The following is a 19269-nucleotide window of genomic DNA, read 5'->3' as shown; positions in this document are numbered from 1 at the left end:
TGGTTCAGCAAATGGGGTTTAGACAGTCAATTAGATCACACCTTGTTCATAAAGAGGGAGGAAGAAAAAATTACAGCTCTTATTATGTATGTTGACAACATTGTTGTTATTGGCAATTGGGAGTCAAGCATAGTTTTCAAGGCGCGAAGGCGAGGCTAGGCGATTGGGGGGCGCCTTGTCGCCTAGTTGCCTAGGCGGGCGCCTAGGCGTCGCCTTGGCATGGATTTTTTTATGTTAAAAACATAGATCCCAGGGTAGTTTCCTAGGTACCATAACCATATTTCTTTAATAATTATTCATGATTTTCATAAGAAAAGTATAAATTTCATATTAAAGTATAGAAAATCAACATATTCATGAGAAGAAAAGGAAGAAGGAAAATAAAATTCAAAAAATATAGGGGCTGAACCCTTATTTTTGTTATAGGAAAAGAAGAAAATAAAAAGTATTGGTAGTAGTAGTAGTAGTAGTAGTAGTAGTAGTAGGAAGAAGAAGTAGAAAAAGAATATATGGAAGAGGAAAATGTACTTGATTAGATAAAATTTTAAGTTCTTCCTTACTTATTGGTTGAGGTTTTTAAGTCTTTGAGGGTTCGATACAGAATTTAGCAATGTTTGTGTTGATTAAACCCTAATAAATAAGAAAATAATACAAATAAATTAGTATATAAACACACATAATGATTATTTTAGTTTAATAATGTCTATTTTATAATTATAATCTCAAAAAGAATGAATAAAAAAGTATTTTATAGTAGGAAGTAGAAAACTGCTTGGTGATTAGGTGAGGTGAGCCTCAAAGGGCGCCTTGCCGCCTAGGGGTGCCTAGGTGTTGCCTTGACAACTATGGAGTCAAGGTTTAAAAGGGGGAAAGAGTTCTTAGCCTCCAACTTTGAAGTGAAAGATTTGGTCCTCTTCGATATTTCCTCGAAATTGAAGTTGCTCTCAAAGAAGGACATCTTCTTTTCTCAAAGAAAGTATGTTCTTGACCTCCTACAAGATATTGGAAAGTTGGGGGCTAAATTGGTTGATACTTCCATAGAACAAAATCACAAACTTGGGAATGATGAGGGAGAAGCACTTGTAGATGTGAAACAATTCTAAAGGCTTATTAGGTGGCTGTTTTATCTCTCCATGACTTGTCCAAATGTTGCCTATGCCGTTGGATTTCTTAGATAGTATATTCATACCCCCAAAACACCACACCTTGTAGATGTAGAGATAGTGCTTAGATACTTGAAGAACCACCCTAGAAGGGGTCTTTTGTTTACTAAACATGGCCATTTGAGAGTTGATTAATTGGCTTCTAAACATGGGAAATGATATATAGATGTACAAAAATGATTTGAAAAAAGTTTAAATGGTTAACCAGGGGCATGGATGTAAAAGTTCAAAGGGTGCAAATGTTGGCTAACAGCATGGCTGGTTCCTTAGCAAAACAAGGGGTGGTGAGGGATCAAATGTTTTGGGTTCAATTGTATACTTGGGGCTAATGTGATTTGGAGGTGAGATGCTTTATCTCCAATTGCTCCTTGTACTTGTAATCACTTATCTTTAAACATTTAATTGGATTTACAGTTACGGATAAAAAATTCTAGTGATAAAGATGGCCATAGACACAAATGTGTACAAAACTTAACCAGGTGCAAAATTTGCACTGCAAACAAATAGAGCCTTAAACTTAATCATGTTGGATCCCCTATATAAAAGGTACAAGAGATACTTTTGATCTGGTAATGAAATATCCCAATACAACTTATTTCTCAACATTCTCTTTTCAATACCGTACATATTTTTTTTGTCCCTGAGCTTTAGGCTATTACATACACAGATAGCAAATGGATTTGTACATTCTATTTTCTTGAATTTTATTTTTCCATGTTAGTGAAGCTAATTATTTGAAAGTGGTACTTACCTTATGCAGCATTGCACCCGGGCTGTGTACACTGCTCCAATAAAGACTATAAGCAACCAGAAATACAGGGATTTCTGTGGGAAATTTGATGTTGGTCTTCTTACTGGGGATGTTAGCTTGAGGCCTGAGGCATCTTGTCTTATCATGACAACTGAAATATTGAGGTCAATGCTCTACAGAGGTGCTGATATTATACGTGATATTGAATGGGTAAGGGCTTTATTATTTTTTATATCTTACTATATTGCTTCTCTCTCTTTCTCTCTCTCCTCCCCCCCCCCCCCCCCCCCCTTAGTAACTTCACTGATCTTTTTCATTGGTGGGAAATAACAAATGGTGACTTTTGTAGACAAAACTCTTGTAGTTCCATTTATTTGCCATATTCTGGAATGACGTTTGGCTTTCTGGTTTTCCTTTTATTTTCTTTCCTTGAGAGATAGGTTATATTTGATGAAGTGCACTATGTCAATGATGTGGAAAGAGGTGTTGTCTGGGAAGAGGTTATTATCATGCTCCCAAGACATGTAAATATTGTTCTTCTTTCTGCCACGGTATGTACTGCAGTTTTTTTGGTATTTATACTTTTGACTAGCATTACTTCCTGGCTAGGTTCTGTTAATGATGGTGTCTTTTTTGATGATTTTGGACCACTAGTTTGTTTAGCTTATTTATGTTGCGTAGACCCTTCTAAATGGATAACGAGCTTTTGTCAGACAACACACTTCAGAGTCTAGCACTCCACAGATTATTGAGGACACTTCTACATATCATTTCTTTTTTTTTTTTATCTTCTAGCTTATTTGATGTAAGTGAACAGATAATGTATATTATGAATGATTTTTTTTATCAAACATTACTTAGTTTAGACCCCCTTTTGCAGGTATACAAATTTCAAAAAAGAGAAAAAGACTTTTAATAGTATGTACTTTTTCCTACATGTATCCACAAGTCCATGTTTTCTCATCTTGCTGAGTCAGATTCTTGGACATGTGTTCGTTTTTGACCCCCATGTCCATGTCCTTGCAACATTGATCTTTATACTTCTAATGGATTATTTTGTAGTCAGCTCAGGTAGTCATGAGTTGTTTGTTAATTCAGGTAGTTTGCAGAACATGCGAACAAAACTCACTGTTATTCCTTCTTCATATTTAACTATATAATAAAAATATATTATGAAAACATGCCTAAACTATAACCATCCTAATATTGTTCTGTTCCAATCTTTTGGAAGGTTCTCTAGAACAACTACTTGTCTACTATGATGAATTGAGACAGTTGCAACAAAGATTTTGGGGATGGAAGGGTTGTCTATCAACTTGGCTAGAAAGCAAAGAAAGCCTGTTCCATTAATGGGAACAAAGAGCCCCAAGTATAGGCCACTTGGACCGTTGAATAAATACATCTATGCTACTTGGGCTAAGATTCTGGTGGTCATTTTTCTGCTACGTATTGTAATTCTTTTTTTTTTGATAAATCATATTGTAATTCTTTTTCCCTCTTTCCTGTTTTTTGGGGGTAAAATCCATATTCTTAGGGCTGCAATTCTTGTCTTGGTATCTTCACATATCCTCACTTTCTCAAGTTTTTCCCTCAAAATTTTTGGTTGCTAATTTTAACTTCATTTGAATATGCACTGATCATGTTTCAACTCCACCTGGTTTTCACAAAAGAACCCAGCTAACATGCTCAGATCTCTTTTTATGTTGATTGGTATCAACCAGGGTTATATTTGGGCTTTGAAAAGTAGATATTGCCTGGAATATCTAAGTCATAATACTTAATTTTCCAAAATATTTAGAACTTGATACTGAACTCATTATTAAGAAAACTTACTTTCTAGTGAGTGCTAATAAATGCAGAAATTGCTAAATTCACACATTCTGTTTTCTTTTACTGAGGTAAGGTGATTGCATTTGCACATGAACTTAATTGTTCAGTAGCATTGTGTAGGTGCCAAACACAATGGAATTTGCTGATTGGATTGGTCGGACAAAGCAAAAGAAAATCCGTGTTATTTGGTAAGTAGTAAATCAGTAGGTTTTTAAGTGATTTTTGCTTCCTTAAAGTATAGAAGGGTTATAATCTTATAGGTTGATTAAGCATTGCATTTTCTTGAGGGCTTATATCTTGCTGCTTTTGTGTTCAAGTGAAGCATATTTTAGAAAGAAATCTTTTTTTTTTTTTGAGAAAAATATTTCATCAAGTATTTTAGAAAGAAATCTTTATGGTATCTTGGTCAATTTGATTTATGAAATTCTCTTTTCTGCTTTCTTGTATGTACTCCCTATCAGGACCTCTAAAAGACCTGTTCCTTTGGAGCACTGCCTATTCTATTCCGGAGAACTGTACAATATATGTGAGAATGAAACCTTTGTACCTCAGGGATTGAAAGCTGCTAAAGATGCGTACAAGAAAAAAAACTCAAGTGCAGTTGGAGGTGGTTCTGGAACATATTTGGGGTCTGCAGCACCCCATGGTGGAGCTCGAGTCCAGCAACGTGAAAATCATAGTCGTGGCAAACAACAAAAGCATTCTGGAGCCCATAGTGGAGGCAATTTTTCAGGGTCTGGAGTGAACCAGAACAATTGGGGGTCAAGAAGATCGGAAGCTTCTCTGTGGCTGTTGCTTGTGAACAAACTTTTAAAAAAGTCCCTTTTACCTGTAAGAATCTTCTATCGTGCAATAGATGCATTTTCCTTGTTATCTTCACTTAAAGTATGCTATATGGTATTCTTGATGTCGTGTGTGGATATTATCTCACGTGTAGGTTAATACAATCGTAACAATCCTGCATGCTTGTGAGATCAAATGAGCCTTTTTTCCTGTTTTGTGTGTTTTTAATTAAAAGTATATGCTAACCACTTAGTTTTGGTGAATCCAAATAATGTGGCAGGAATAAAGCCTGTAATCAGTGTCAGAATGCTTGATCAATATGTCTTTTGATTTCATTACAAATCTTACTAGTTACCAAAATTTTACCATGTGATAAATTGTCATTCTTATTTCTTTTGCTGTTCCAGGTGGTTATTTTTTGTTTTTCAAAGAATCGATGTGATAAATCAGCAGATAATATGACTGGAACAGACCTAACGAGTAGTTCTGAGAAAAGCGAAATTCGTGTTTTTTGTGATAAAGCATTTTCACGCTTGAAGGGGTCTGACAGGAATCTTCCTCAGGTTTTCTAGTGCACATATTCCCTCCCTCAACACCCCTGAAAAAAAATTAAAAACAAAATGCTCATCAATTTCAATCAACTGCAGGAGTAACATCCATGTGAATGTATTCTATAGGTTGTCAGAGTCCAAAATCTTCTCCGTAGAGGAATTGGCGTGCACCATGCAGGGTTACTTCCAATTGTTAAAGAAGTTGTTGAAATGCTTTTCTGCCGTGGTGTGATCAAGGTAATAGATTTTACATATGTATAGGGGCCATTGCTTGGTGTAATGGTAAAACCTCAGACTGACAATCATGAGAATGTGGGTTCAAGTCTGAGAGTGGCCACTTTGTGCTAAAAATGCCAATGATTGGGTCCATATCCAGTTTATCCTTCCCAAGACAGATAGCTGGTGGCCATCGTTGGGATGACCCTTTTCTTTATCTATGTATGCTTTCCATTGGTTTAAGAATTTGATATTTCCTATTTGCTCTTCTTGTAATGTTAAGATGGTCACTATCTACCGAAGAGGTTGAATAGAGTCCAATAACATAAATGTTTCTCTTCTATTGGTGCATCAAGTTTAATCCTTAAATTTGTTATTTCTCTAGCTTCATTAATTTGATTTGACATGCAACTCGTCATTTTTACTAGAGGTCTTTGGTGGAATACTTAAATACTTTTGTTCCCAATATAGGTGCTATTTTCAACAGAGACATTTGCAATGGGTGTTAATGCCCCAGCAAGAACAGTAAGTCCTTTATTCTAGATGCTATGGTTGTAAGTTTTCTTTCTGATTTTGTTTATTCTGGTTTCTTTTGTAAATTTACTCTTCATCATTCCTAATTTGCATACCGATTTGGTTCTCAAACTTCTGATTGGCCAATAGGCAGGTTTTTACAACAGCACAATTAGCTCTACTACCTTTTAGAAAAAGTAAGCTGTAAGTAACAGAATGGCTTATGAAAGAAGTGAACTTAAAACTTTGTTATTTGTTGATTGTATATGTTTATAGAGGATATGCTATGATAATGGGAGATTTTCCCTTTCCCTTCTCTTTGTTTGCAGTGCAAATTTGAACTGGATGCAAAATTTACACCTGGTTATATTTGCATCTGATTTGTCTATATGATTTGCAGTCTCACCTGATTCTCATGTAAAGTGGGTATCATGTCAAATTTTTTCTGTATTTTACTCCCAAACGAACAACTCTCCTGCCTTAATTTTCATTCATTATAAAGTGGGGACCACGTCATTTTACTTTTCATTTTACTCTTAAAAGTCATAAACAAACCAAAGAAAGTGAAACCTGAAGGAAACATAAACCAGAGTTTACAATCAGTCCATTTGCTCTTCCATGCATTTACACCAGTTCACATTTCATCTGCATTGCAAGCAAACAGAGCCTTAGGGATTTATAATGTGCTTGTGTGACTCTGTTAGACTCATTTTGACACCACAAGTGTGTGATATGCATCGGATGCAAGGTTGGACACCTAGTGTTGTGACTATAATGTGCATAATGGTTTCTATAATGCAGTGTTGCAACTTGTATATTGATAATAAGACTTTATTAAGAATAGAGAAAAAATACAACCAAAAGGCACCCTATCGATGAAATCACCCTAAGACAAAAAGGAAAAAAAAAACAAAAACAAAACCGAATGAATCAAAACACACACACACATGCACATTCTTCACCACCGAACTATTGACTGGACAGTTAGCTGAACTAGGAATCCAGAAGAAAAAGCCGTTACTTTGGAGGCCCAGTTCTTTTTTTTTTGGATAAATAATTTAAGATTTCATTAAGGAAATAGTTGGAAATACAAACTTCCCGTTAAGAAGTGCGAGCTGCATCCTCTCCAAAGAACACGAAGAAACAGAAAACAGAAAAACAAATTCAGAGTACAAATGAGCCCAATACAATTGTTCCCTGTTTGCCCCTTGCTTTGCTAGACAGTCAGCCAAAGCATTTGCTGATCTCCTCACCCATGTAATATTAACAGCCAGGCTCCTTATCAGCCACTTAAAATTTTTTAATTTTATTTTTAAAGCTCCACACAATAGACTCAGGGTTCTGTAGCCAGGCCACTACCACCTTGGGATCCCCTTCTATTAGTAGTTGTTGCACACCTAGCTGAACTTCTGGCTGTACACCCTGGATGCAGCTAGCAATTCTGCTCTTGTAGAGTTCCCAATCCCCAAGGGACCTGAGTAGAGGAGGACCACAATGATCTATAGGGCCAGTAGCTATCCAACCAATTACCATCTACAAGTACCCCTGCTCTTCTACTTGCATCGAAGGAGTAGTCCAAGTCTCTGGAACAGGTAAGTGAAAACCATAATGAGTTAAGCTTCTTGGTCTGTATAAGCACCTTCTACCTGACTGAGTGTAGCAGGGGCTCACCTTATTATATATCACCCTCCATATTTATCCTTCTTTTATCATTTGGTAACTGAAACATTGCGTATGGTTGCATAACATCTATAGATATATACATGCAAAGATACATACATGTGTGCTCATTTTTCCAGATTTAGAGGTCTAGTGGTTCTCTAACACATCATATTCATGTCAAAACATAAGACTTGTGAAATTTACCAACAAACATTTCATTTGACTTGCCCCTGTCTTGGCAAGTTCGTCCACCAAGTTGATTTCTGAATTGGGGGGAGGGTGGGGTCCATGAACATGTGTTTCTCAGTTCAGCAGCCATTTTTTTTTTAATTTCCCTTTTCATATGCCTGAAATGCCATGCTCTTTCTTCATCATTCTTCAACTACCCTATTACCACTTGAAATCCCCCTCCATTAGGATGTTTTTTGAAATTCACTGATTTTCAGCCCTTGTAGAATCCCCAGTTCCCACTTGTCCGAAGTATACTTCCAAGATATTCCCCTTAATGTTTCTAACTGCCCCCCCCCCCCCCCCCCCCCCCCCCCTACTCTAGCCTAGATGGTCCTGCTTTTCCCAAGTTGGACACAGCCAAAGTTCAGTTTAATCCATCCTTCTTGGGGGGTTTGGGGAGGGGGGCACATAGGTGTCTGCACTGTTCTTGCAGAAGAGGAGGCCATTTGCTGCTCATTCCTTTGTAAGTTATTAGCTCAGAAGTGTTGGAAAGTCTCTAATTTTGTGACCACAAAGTTTTAAAGCATCAGTTTCACAAATTTCATCCTCCTTTTCCACATAAACATGTATTTCGATTTTCTTTCAGGTTGTTTTTGACACTTTAAGGAAGTTTGATGGCAAGGAATTTAGACAATTACTTCCTGGGGAATACACTCAAATGGCTGGCCGTGCTGGACGGAGAGGACTTGATAAAATTGGTACAGTAGTTATAATGTGTCGTGATGAAATCCCAGAGGAGAGGGACTTGAGACATGTAACAGTGGGAAGTGCAACAAGGCTTGAATCTCAATTTCGGCTCACCTACACAATGATCCTGCATCTCCTTCGTGTTGAAGAGTTGAAGGTACTTCTGTAATTTAATTTTTCAAACTCAGAAAAGTTACTTCCAGCAGATGTGCTTTATATATTTGATGCACTTTCTACTCTATATCATATATCTAATGTTCATAGTTCCTTCTCATAATATCACTTGTAAATAACATACACCAAGTATCAGGTGTTGAATTACATACAGCTTTTCAAATAAAAAAATGGTCATATCCAGTGTTTGGAAACCTGTACTTGTTTGGAGAGTTTAACTCTTTTTTTGGATCAATAACAGAGATTTCATTATTTGATTAAATGCTAAAAAAATTCAATGGGAGCTAAAGTAACTCAACTCCCTACAAATGCCACTAAAGCCAAAAAACCTAAAAAATTACAGTTTAGCCCAAAAAATGGAGCTCCTATTCACCCCTTGTCTAGCTAATCCACCTGCAAAAGAGTTTGCACTTCTCTTTATCCAAGTGCATCGAACTTCCATATCTTTTGTCAGCCAGTTGTATTTCCTCTTTTCATTTTTTTTGATCAATAACACTTTCATTAAATCATCAATAGAAGATTTACAAGAGGAAGACAAACACACTTATCTTCCAAGAGCAGCAAAGAACCTCAAGAAAAGGAAAAAAAAGAAAGAACGAAAAAACACTATAGTTACAGCTTAGCCCAAAACAGTGAATCCCTTCTGCCCCTTGTTTAGCTAAACCGTCAGCTAGGGAATTAGCCGATCTTTTAACCCAACGTGTCTTAACTTCCATCTCCCGCACCAGCCACTTGAATTGCCTCTTTTCATTGCTGTGGCTCCATAGTGTTGAGTTTTCTCCTTTTAACCAATTCACTACAGTTTCAAAGTCTCCTTCTAAGATTAGCTTGTTTATGTTCAAGTCCTTAGCCCTTTGAATCCCTTCCAGAGCTGGTAAAATCTCAGCCCTCAATGAGTCCCCTATTCCAATTGGGCCAGAAAACATAGCCATCACAATCCCTCTTTCAACCCTCAAGACTCCTCCTCTTCCGGAGGGCCCAGGATTGCCTATATTGCTGCCATCAAAGTTCAGCTTGGTAAAGCCAATAGGTGGAGGGGTCCAAATAGAACTTGAGACCCTCATGGCTGGGGCTGAATCTGCAATTTCCTTGCATGAATCACTTCTATCATTGCTTCCACACTTCTTTCCTTTTCTGAGAAGATTCTCAAGTTTCTTTCTTCCCAAATAGACCAAAACATTGCGGCCCTAACACATCTCCACGTAATTTTTGCTCTTTTAGTTGGCCAGCTAGAAGGGGAGGAAGTAAACAAGCTTTGCACATCTGTGGGAGAATTCCACCTACACCCAAATAAAGAAGTTAACCATTCCCAAATAAAGTTAGCAAATTGACAAGAAATTAGTAAGTAAAACCCAGACTCACCAGCGGCTTTGCAGAGGACACACCGATGAGGAGAGAAACATCTATTGGGCGTTTTTCTTTGAAGAAGATCTCCTGTGTCAACTCTTTCCAAGAAGGCTTCCCAACAGAAGCTTCCCACATTCAGAGGAATAGGTTGAGACAACACCTCCCTAACAAGAAAGGATAGACCAAAAGGAGCAGCTGGTGTTGTGTTAAGGCTTGAAAAAAGGAGGCACAAGAGAAGGTGCCTAAAGGAGAGCGAGTCCAAATTCTGTTGTCTACCTTTGTTGGTTCCAGGAACACTCCAAGGATGGAAAGGAGTGATAAGGTACTATCCAATTATGTGTCTCTGATTTCTCTTCTTAGTCCCAAATTCCAACCAAACCTCAAAGAGGACTCAGAAGGTGCAAGGAAAGTATAAACTGGTTCATCCTTGAAAGTAGAGATGACAAATAAAGTTGGGAACTGTTCCTTTAAAGGAGAATCCCCAACCCAAACTTGTTTTTAAAATTTAATAAGCTGGCTAGAGTGCAAGTCATATACCTGATCCAGGGGAGAAAAAGAGGCAGAATAGCTTGGATTGCTTTCCAAGGAGATGCCCTTGTAGTCCTTGCCAGAATACCAGAGTCCCATCCATTCTCTGCAAGTTCATGAATACTATCCACTATCTTAACCCACAACTTTTCTTTTTCCAAAGAGAATCTCCACAACCATATCCCTAATAAGGCTAAATTCCTCTTCCTTATATTCCCTATACCTAGACCTCCCTCCTTCGAGAACCCCCTATTTGCTAATGTTGTTCATTCATTCATTGCAATAAAGTATATTCTTAAAAGGCAATGAAAGTTATAAAATCATTATTTTTTATGTGAGAAATAAGAATTTCAGACCCTAACATAGATTTGTTCGGGCTTGCCTTGAGGGGGGTGGTACAAAGGCAACTTATAGAATCAAGAATGCAATATGTTTTACATCACATTAGCTACTTGAAGCAATGCAATTAAGGAAAAAAAGAGATTGTGGGTTTTACATGCTTGAAAATGCTTTATATGTTTGCTTTTATTTTTAAATTTTCATTTGAATACACTTTACACGTTATGTTTATGTATTTAATTTTAGATAATAGGTTTTTTAAAACATTTATTTTAAAATATAAGTTTATATTTTTTATTAACATTATGTTTAATATTGTTTTTTGATTTTTTTTTATTTTGGCATTTTTTTGAATTTTCTGACTTTTTTTTTGTAATTTTGCGCCTTGCTTAAAAAGGCGCAAATTGGCCCTTGCGCTTTTAAAACACTGGTTTCGACAAACTCCCCCTATTCCTGCTTTTCCTGGATTACCTAATGAATTACCCTCAAATTCCAGCTTTAGTTTATTTAAACCTGGTGGTTTCCACTCCATTCTTATATTTTTTCTATGTGATTCTGAGAGTGCCACTTTTCTCCAATTTCTTAAGAGGTTATCAGTAGGAATACTCTTGAAGAGTTCTAAGGTTTTAACCCAATATACTGATCTGATTTTAATGGCTTCAATCAACTCCTCTAAGGATTTACTTTTCTCATTGAAGATCCTTTGATTTCTTTCCTCCCAAATAGACCAAACCAAGGCTGCATATACTACCTTCACATACATGATACATCTTCCCCTTTTTTTTCTGTGGCCTTAGGAAATTTTAGTTGAAAAGGCTCACTATGTCTTGTGGGGGAACCCATTTGCAACCAAAGAGAGAACAGAAATAGTCCCAAATACAATAAACAAATGAGCAGAAGAAAAGTAATTGAGAAAGGGTTTCACCACAAGCCTTGCAAAGAACACATACATGAGGAGAAAGGCAAGTATTTGGCCTTATTTCTTTTTTATTTTTGATCATTAATGGAAAGTTTTATTAAGAATAAGAAACTTTAATTACAAGAGAGGGGGAGATAAACTTTCTTAACTCCCCCATTTTAGCAAAACAAAGGATACAAAATTAGAAATGAGCCCAAAAGAAAGATCCCCTATTCATCCCTTGCTTGGCTAACCCATCAGCAAGTGAGTTAGCAGTTCTCTTTACGCAACTGTATTTCACCTCAATGTCCCTAGTCAGCCACTTAAATTTTTTCTTTTCATTGCTGTAGTTCCAGATACCAGAGTCATCTTCCTTTAGCTATCTCACCACCACCTCTGAGTCACCTTCAAAAACCACTTTTCTTAGGTTCAACTCCTATTTGGCCTTCTTTCTTGTAGCACATCACAGGTGTATACCTTCTCTAGGAACATTTCCCAGCAAAGAACTTGTACTTCAGGAGGAATTGGTTTGTACCATATTTCTCTCATAGGGAAATTCATCCCCACAAAGTCCGATTGGGTAAGCACATTAAAGAAAAAAGCACATGAAAACAAGCCATCATAAGCTGGATGCCAAATTCTATTATCAAGGCTATTTGATCCCAGGTTAATCATTTCCAATTTTGACAAAAGGACAAGGAGAGAATCACACTCATTGTTTCTCAAGCCTCTTTTGAACCTGAAGTCCCAACTGATCCCACTTTCTGAGGGTGCAGCAACCCTAGCTATAGTTTTCAGCCTTTAGGTTTGACAGAGAGTAAAGGTTAGGGAATTGCAAGCAAAGTGGTTGGTTCCCAAGCCAAATGTCTTCCCAGAATAAAATCTTATTCTCACACCCAACATCAAGACAGATGAAGTTGGTAAATAAAGGCGAGATTTCAGAGATTGCATTCTAGGAGAATTTGAAGCTGCATTAGCTGCTACTTTTGCGTCCTAGCCGTTGTTTCTTCATGGGGAAACCTCCACAACCATTTTCCTAGTAGAATTGTATTTCTCTTTGCTAAATTCCCAACCCCTAACCTGCCTTGCTCCTTGGGTCTACAAACCTGTTCCCATTTTATTAAACTGTCCTTTTTTTTCCTCTCCTAGCTTCCATAAGAAATCCCTCATTTTCCTCTCCTAGCTAAAGGTGGACAGGAAGTGGACAACTTCGGTTTTCTTGTGTTGAAATTCTTCAAATTGGCCAACCCGATATGCACCCCTAGTCTCCATATTACTCTAGATCATTTATTATGTATTGGTTTCTTGCAGTTTTCTACTTCAATGGCTAATAATTATGTGGGCATATGAGTTTTTTTTAATCCAATTATTGGACTGATTGAAATAAATTTCTGATGAGGGATCATCTTTGCAGGTGGAAGACATGTTGAAGAGAAGCTTTGCTGAATTCCATGCTCAAAAGAAACTTCCAGAAAAGCAACGACTTCTTATGGTGAAGCTTGCTCAGCCTACAAAAACCATTGAGTATGTAGAGGAGACCTTGATTTCTCTGCAAAGTTTACTTTACTCTTTGTTGAATGTTCAAATTGTTCTTTAGGTAAGAAATTTCAGTTATGTGGTTAGGAGGAATGGAGATACCCAAAGGTTTTGGGGGAGAGAAAGAGAACTTATTGATCCCATTCCACAAATTTATTTCAATATAACAAAAAGGCAAAAATACATGAATGCTGGGAAATGACATAAATTACGAAGCTAACACCTTCCTTTAGGTAGTTGAAGTCATCATTGGGTTTGGGGGGTGTTATCTTAACACCTGCCTTTAGGTTGTATTCAGTTTTTTTTCCTCTTTTAATATAAATGTCTTGTGACTTATCAAAGAAGAAAAAATGAATATCTATCAAAAAAAAAAAAAAAGAAGAAAAAATGAAGCTAGCAAGAGAGGTTAGCCAATGCATTGGCAGACTGTTTTGTGAAGCAAGGGGTGTCCAGGAAACAATTCTTTTGGGCCAATTTGTACTCATAGGATGTTTGTGGGGATCGACTCTAGTTGAGAGTTGCCTATCACTCATTAAATCTTTATTTTCTGAACTAATAAAAATTATCAATTTCCAATCAAAGAAGGATACATAAATGCCCATATTAATAAGTGAAAATACATATATGCCCATCAGTGGTGTGGTAGCTAGAGATTCTTCCAAGCTAAGAGAGGTTTGAGGCAAGGGGATCCACTCTCCCCCTTTTTATTCACCCTGGTAGAAGATGTGCTAAGTAGACTAATTACATAGCAGACAGAAACAATTTGATCAAAGGTTGGAGAGTGGGAAGGCAAGACGTAATAGTCACCCACCTTCAATTTGCAGATGACGTTATCTTATTTTGTGAAGGGAAAATGGAGGGTAAATTGGTAACCTTCTAGGAATGCTCCAAAATTTTGAAAGGATGTCTAGTTTGAAATAATATAAGCACGAGTTGTATTTTAGTGATAAACATGGAGGAGTGAAAAGTTAACTCTTCTATATTGGACATTTTATGGTGTGATACTAAATCATGACCTATGGCCTACTTAGGACTCCCTTTGGGGAGTAACTCTAGGGTTGTTGACTTATGGAAGCCTGCTCTGGAAAGGCTTATTAAAAACTTGGCTATGTGGTAGAGAAACTACATTTTTTTAGTGGGAGGATTACTTAAATTTAAGTGTCTTATTTCCCTTTAGCATGTCTGTATTGCCATGGTGCATGGCTTTTGTTTTCCATCCTACTCACCACAACTTTGGAGTCCCCTTCTATTAAACTATCGTGACTTTTTTAAAGTTTAGTGACCTGCCCATTCTCAAACCTTGTTGGACTAGTAATGACCCTTAGGGAGCTTCCATAACTAGGCAGTCCTAAATATATACTACTATTAAAAGTGTGAATGAGAGTGTGGAACTTTTGTTTGACTAAAACACCCCAATTTTTTAATTTGGTCCCTCTTTAATCATAAGGACAGAAGTGTAATTTGAACAACCGCTTTCTCCTCACTCAAATCCCTCTCATTAAATCTTATATTATTAACTCTCGTTATCATTCATTGAATCATACTCTTGACTAGAATACCCCTATTTTCATTTATCAAAAAAAAAAAAAGAATACCCCTATTTTTGAATTTGGTCCTTCTCTAATTGTGAGGGCACAAAATGTAATTCGAACTACTACATTTCTCCTCATTAAATTCCCTCTCATTAAATCTTATATTTAGGTCATTAACTCCCATTTACTCATCAAATCCTAAGTTTTAAGTTATTTTTTTTCACCAATAAATTTTATTAATTAAATCTATATCCAATAGTTTCAACAACATAAAATGCATGCTTTTTAAAATTGACCTAAAAGTGGAACTTTTGTTCCATCTTTGTGGCAATAAGCAATTCAACCATCTAGGTCAAATGGACAATCCATGATGTCATAATGGAATAAAAAATAGAAATAAATACAAAAAAATAAAAAATATAGAAAAATTGGGCACGCATCTAATGTTTTATATTGATCATATTAAAGAAAAACAAGTGTGATAAATAATAATAATTCTTATTGATGTTGGCGGGTCAACAATTCAACCTTTTGAGTCAAATGTGTCAACCCTTGATATCATAATTAAATAAAAATTAAAAAATATAAAAACACAAAAACATTATGTAATAATATAGAAATTTTAAAAACATTTAGGCACTTATCTAATATTTTATATTAATAATAAAGTATCAAAAAATATTTTATATTAATCATATCAAATAAAACAAAGTGTGATAAATAATAGTTGTTTTTATTGATGTTGGAAATAAAATATAAAATTTAAATCCGATCCAAAAATGAAATTGTTTTCTTGGTGGTGGGTCAACAATTCAACCTTTTGGGTTATATTTGTCAACCCTTGATCTCATAATTAAATAATAAAAATTCAAAAAATATGAAAAATATTGAAACTTTGTAGAAAACATTTGGACAGATATGTAATATTTTATATTAATCATATGAAAATTAGACACGATAAACATGAATTGTTTTTAACTTTTTCTTGATCATGGAAATAGAATACAAGTTTAGAACCAACCCAAATTTGGTGGCGAGTTAACAATTTAACCTTTTGGGTTAATGTGTCAACCCTTGATATCACAATTAAATAATAAAAGTTAATAAAAAGATGAAAGCAGACAAGTATTAAAATTACAAAAAAAATGGTAGAAAACATTTGGGCACATCTTGAATATTGTATATTCATCATATTAAACAAAAACATGTGTGAAAAATAAGCATAATTTTTATAGACAGAAATATAAAATAATTGTACAAAATTTTGGAAACATATTATTTACTATTATCATCATCATAAAAAAGTTTCACATGCAAAGCACGTGCTGACTTACTAGTTGCTAAAAAAGTGTCATGCTTGATTCTAAAGACCCTTTTCTTGGATGTCACGGATTCCCAATGCTGCATCCATCAAAGATCTGTTTTGTATTGGCATTACTAAGCTGGTCCTAATGTGATTGAGTCACTTTCCTTGTAGTTAATGATGCAGCCACTGGCTGCCAACCTCTAAGGATTCTGTCCAGAGTATGGAGCAAAAATCCATGGTTCTTACCTAATGAAACACTTTCACTATGATGCTTCAAATGATTGCTTGTTTTGTACTTTTCTTCCCGCTAAAAATTGTTTTACCATTCAAAAGAAAAAAAAATCCTTGCACTTATTTCCACCCATATTGTTCAAAGAACTGCATCCTTTACGCACTGCCACATTATCCTTTCTCTCCTTCTTGGCATAGTGAACATTTTTGGATTGAACGAACTGGGCCTAGTTGCTGGAGAATTTTGTTTGCAATCAAAGAGACAAAAAACCATTCCCAAATACTAGAAACAAATGTGCAGCAAAGTAGTAAATGGTAAGTAGTTTTTCCACTTGCAAAAAAAAGGAGACATATGTGTGGGGATAAACACTAGTAAGGTATCATCTTTTGAAGGTTTTTCATCAAAGTTAATTTTGTCATGAAAGACCTCCAGTAGGATGCCTTAATTTTTGAACATTGGTTTGCTCCCCCTCAAGGTGATAATTAACAAAGATATATTGTATTAATTGCCATAAAAGGAAATAGCCCTGATTGTTCAGACTTGACAACAGGGACCATACAGAAATCGACCTTGAGCTGACCATTACAACACAAAAAAGAAGAAAAACTACATTAAAAATCAACCCAAGGTCCTATCATGCCTCATTTACAACCTTGTTTGGCTACACTTTCTATAGTTAAGCTATTAGCTATTGTGTTAGTCAATCTAGGAATTCCCCTGAATAAGTAGCTTAGGCTTCTTCCAATTGCTTTGGCTTCCCTAACTATGATGTTAGGTAGTGGGATGTCAGTGGTCTGTAGAGTATTGAATGTTGGACTAAGAGACACCAATGTGGAGAGCTTGGATGTATCCAATTAACGGGGGTTGTAGATTCATTTACCTTTGCAACCGAAGATGAGGATAGGAAGTGGATTATTGAGCACTGCAAGGGGAGTTGCAAAACGGAAAACTAGGGTTTCTCAAGGAAGAGGATAGAGTCTCTCTTGAGAACAACTACCAGAGAGAGTTAAGGAGAACTAGGGAGATGGGGAGCTAAGGCACGGTTTTTTGATGGATGCCTATAAAAGGGTGGGAAGGCATTCAACCAGGATAATGATAACAACAACTTCACTCTTTTGTCAGAAAGGTGTCCTAGTTATCTATAAAAAAGTGTCTTAATTATGTTAGCTTAGTGCAAGCGGTTAAGGGTGGAGCGTAAAGGATCTTGGTACCAAATGGGGTGATTTTCTGGGCCTTTACATGCCATCTTGTTGTGTTGGTGCCTTGAATTCTAGTTGCGATCCACTCCATGACCTGATTCGAATAAAGTTGAGAAAGATCTGGAGGCGAAATATCATAGTGGTCTATTGTAGAAGTGGAGCCTCTGGATATCGCAATTGTCGACAAGTGTTAAGGGAATCATAATCGAGTTAGTTGCACTTAGATATCGTAATTGTCGACAAGTGGATATCGCAAGTATCAGGTATTGCAGACAGGTGGATATCACAAGTATCCGGAATTGTAGATCACTTGGATATCACATCGTAGATCAGGTGGAATTGCAAGTCGTCTCAACTTGCAATAGCTTGATATCGCAGCAGCAAGATCTTGCGGTATTTGTGAGATCCTGTTCTTAGCAGTTTTGTGGGGCCAACCTGGTTTAGGGTTTACATATTTACTAAAACCTATCCTCTAGTTTGCATTTTTTTACAAACTATAGGGGTGTTTTAGTAATACTCAAACTAGAGGGCATATTTTAATGAATATGTGAAACTATAGGGGGTGTCTAAGTAAATGATCCTAAAAGAATAAAAGCCCACCAAGAAAAAAGAAATGAGCAACTGAATAAGAATAAAACAGGCCCACTAAGGAAGAGAATAAGGCTGGTCGATCATATCATCTCCACATCTTTATTAACTTATGTATGAAGTTATGAACTTGTAATATTAGATTAAATTTAGACATCTTTTTTGTGACTGACTAGTCACCTGGGGAGGCTAAAACAACTAGTAATTGTCTCACCACATTGACAACATTGAATGATATTAGAGTTTAGCTTAACAATCATAACTTAAGAAAACAATGTATTGTTATTTAATTTATAGCTCATTTTTTTCATCTCCTTATAATTTCAAGTTCATCTTGTTTCAAGCATGGCAAATTTTGTTGGCTTAAAGTTGAGTTGATGGGAGCTATTTTTCTATGGCCACCACTTTTTACTTCTGTACTACATTTTTGAGCATGGTTGTTCTCATGCAGTTGTATAAAGGGTGAACCAGCAATTGAGGAATACTATGAGATGCTGACAGAAGCTGATAAGCACAGAGATCGTGTACTGGATACTGTCATGCAGTCTGCACAGCAATTTCTTTTACCTGGCCGAGTTGTAGTCATTAAATCAGAAATAGTGAGTACTTGTTTCTGTTTTGCTTGTCTACTCTATAAAAACATCTTGATATTTTCTTACATGAATTCTGTGGTTTTAAGGAGAATATTTGGAAATGTTTGTGTTTAAGTGCTAAAGCACTGCCTATAGGATCTTATTTTGACAAAGATTACTTTTATTTATTTAATTTCTTTTCCTGAAAATTATGTAGGCCGAATTTTCTCTTGTCAGCAAAACATGACTATGATTGATCTACCGTTTAAAACAATCTTCAAAGTTTTAGTCCTGAAATGTATGATTGTGAGCACTGATGAAGGGTCTTACGACATGAATATTAAATCTAGCAAAAGTGGTAGGGGGCATAGGAAGGAGTGGGATGGATGAGAGATGAAAACAATGATCTGTAATCATTCATGGAGAGAGAGAGGCGAGAGAGAGAAAGAGAAGAAGAGGAAGATATGATTGAGAGAAAAAGAAAAACCACTTTTGGTTGCCGCCAGTTCATTATTTATATTAACTTAATATAAAAAGAATGGAGCTGCGACCAGCGGGAAAAATGTATGTGTGATTAACAAAATAAATAAATAAATAAAATAAAGACGTGCCTTTAATTATTAAAAAAAAT

The 19269-nt window shown here is 36.1% G+C and overlaps 1 protein-coding gene across 1 annotated transcript in view; it reads left to right on the top strand.

Annotated features, from left to right (window-relative positions):
* LOC148868873 (RNA helicase, ATP-dependent, SK12/DOB1 protein) overlaps positions 1-19269 on the top strand; it is a 50276-nt gene that overhangs the window by 8266 nt on the left and 22741 nt on the right. Inside the window, exons 9-18 of the mRNA XM_088971331.1 lie at positions 1924-2124; positions 2355-2465; positions 3865-3932; positions 4206-4575; positions 4935-5090; positions 5205-5315; positions 5766-5819; positions 8287-8544; positions 13088-13197; positions 18518-18665. Coding sequence (XP_088827457.1) covers positions 1924-2124; positions 2355-2465; positions 3865-3932; positions 4206-4575; positions 4935-5090; positions 5205-5315; positions 5766-5819; positions 8287-8544; positions 13088-13197; positions 18518-18665 — 1587 coding nt within the window. The remainder of the gene's footprint in view (positions 1-1923; positions 2125-2354; positions 2466-3864; positions 3933-4205; positions 4576-4934; positions 5091-5204; positions 5316-5765; positions 5820-8286; positions 8545-13087; positions 13198-18517; positions 18666-19269) is intronic.

The sequence above is a fragment of the Nelumbo lutea genome, chromosome 2, assembly GCF_056320005.1.
Source record: "Nelumbo lutea isolate HS-2025 chromosome 2, American lotus-T2T, whole genome shotgun sequence".
In the NCBI taxonomy this organism is placed as follows: Eukaryota; Viridiplantae; Streptophyta; class Magnoliopsida; order Proteales; family Nelumbonaceae; genus Nelumbo; species Nelumbo lutea.
The sequence above is the reverse complement of the archived record's forward strand: the minus strand, read 5'-3'. Positions and strand labels throughout refer to the sequence as shown.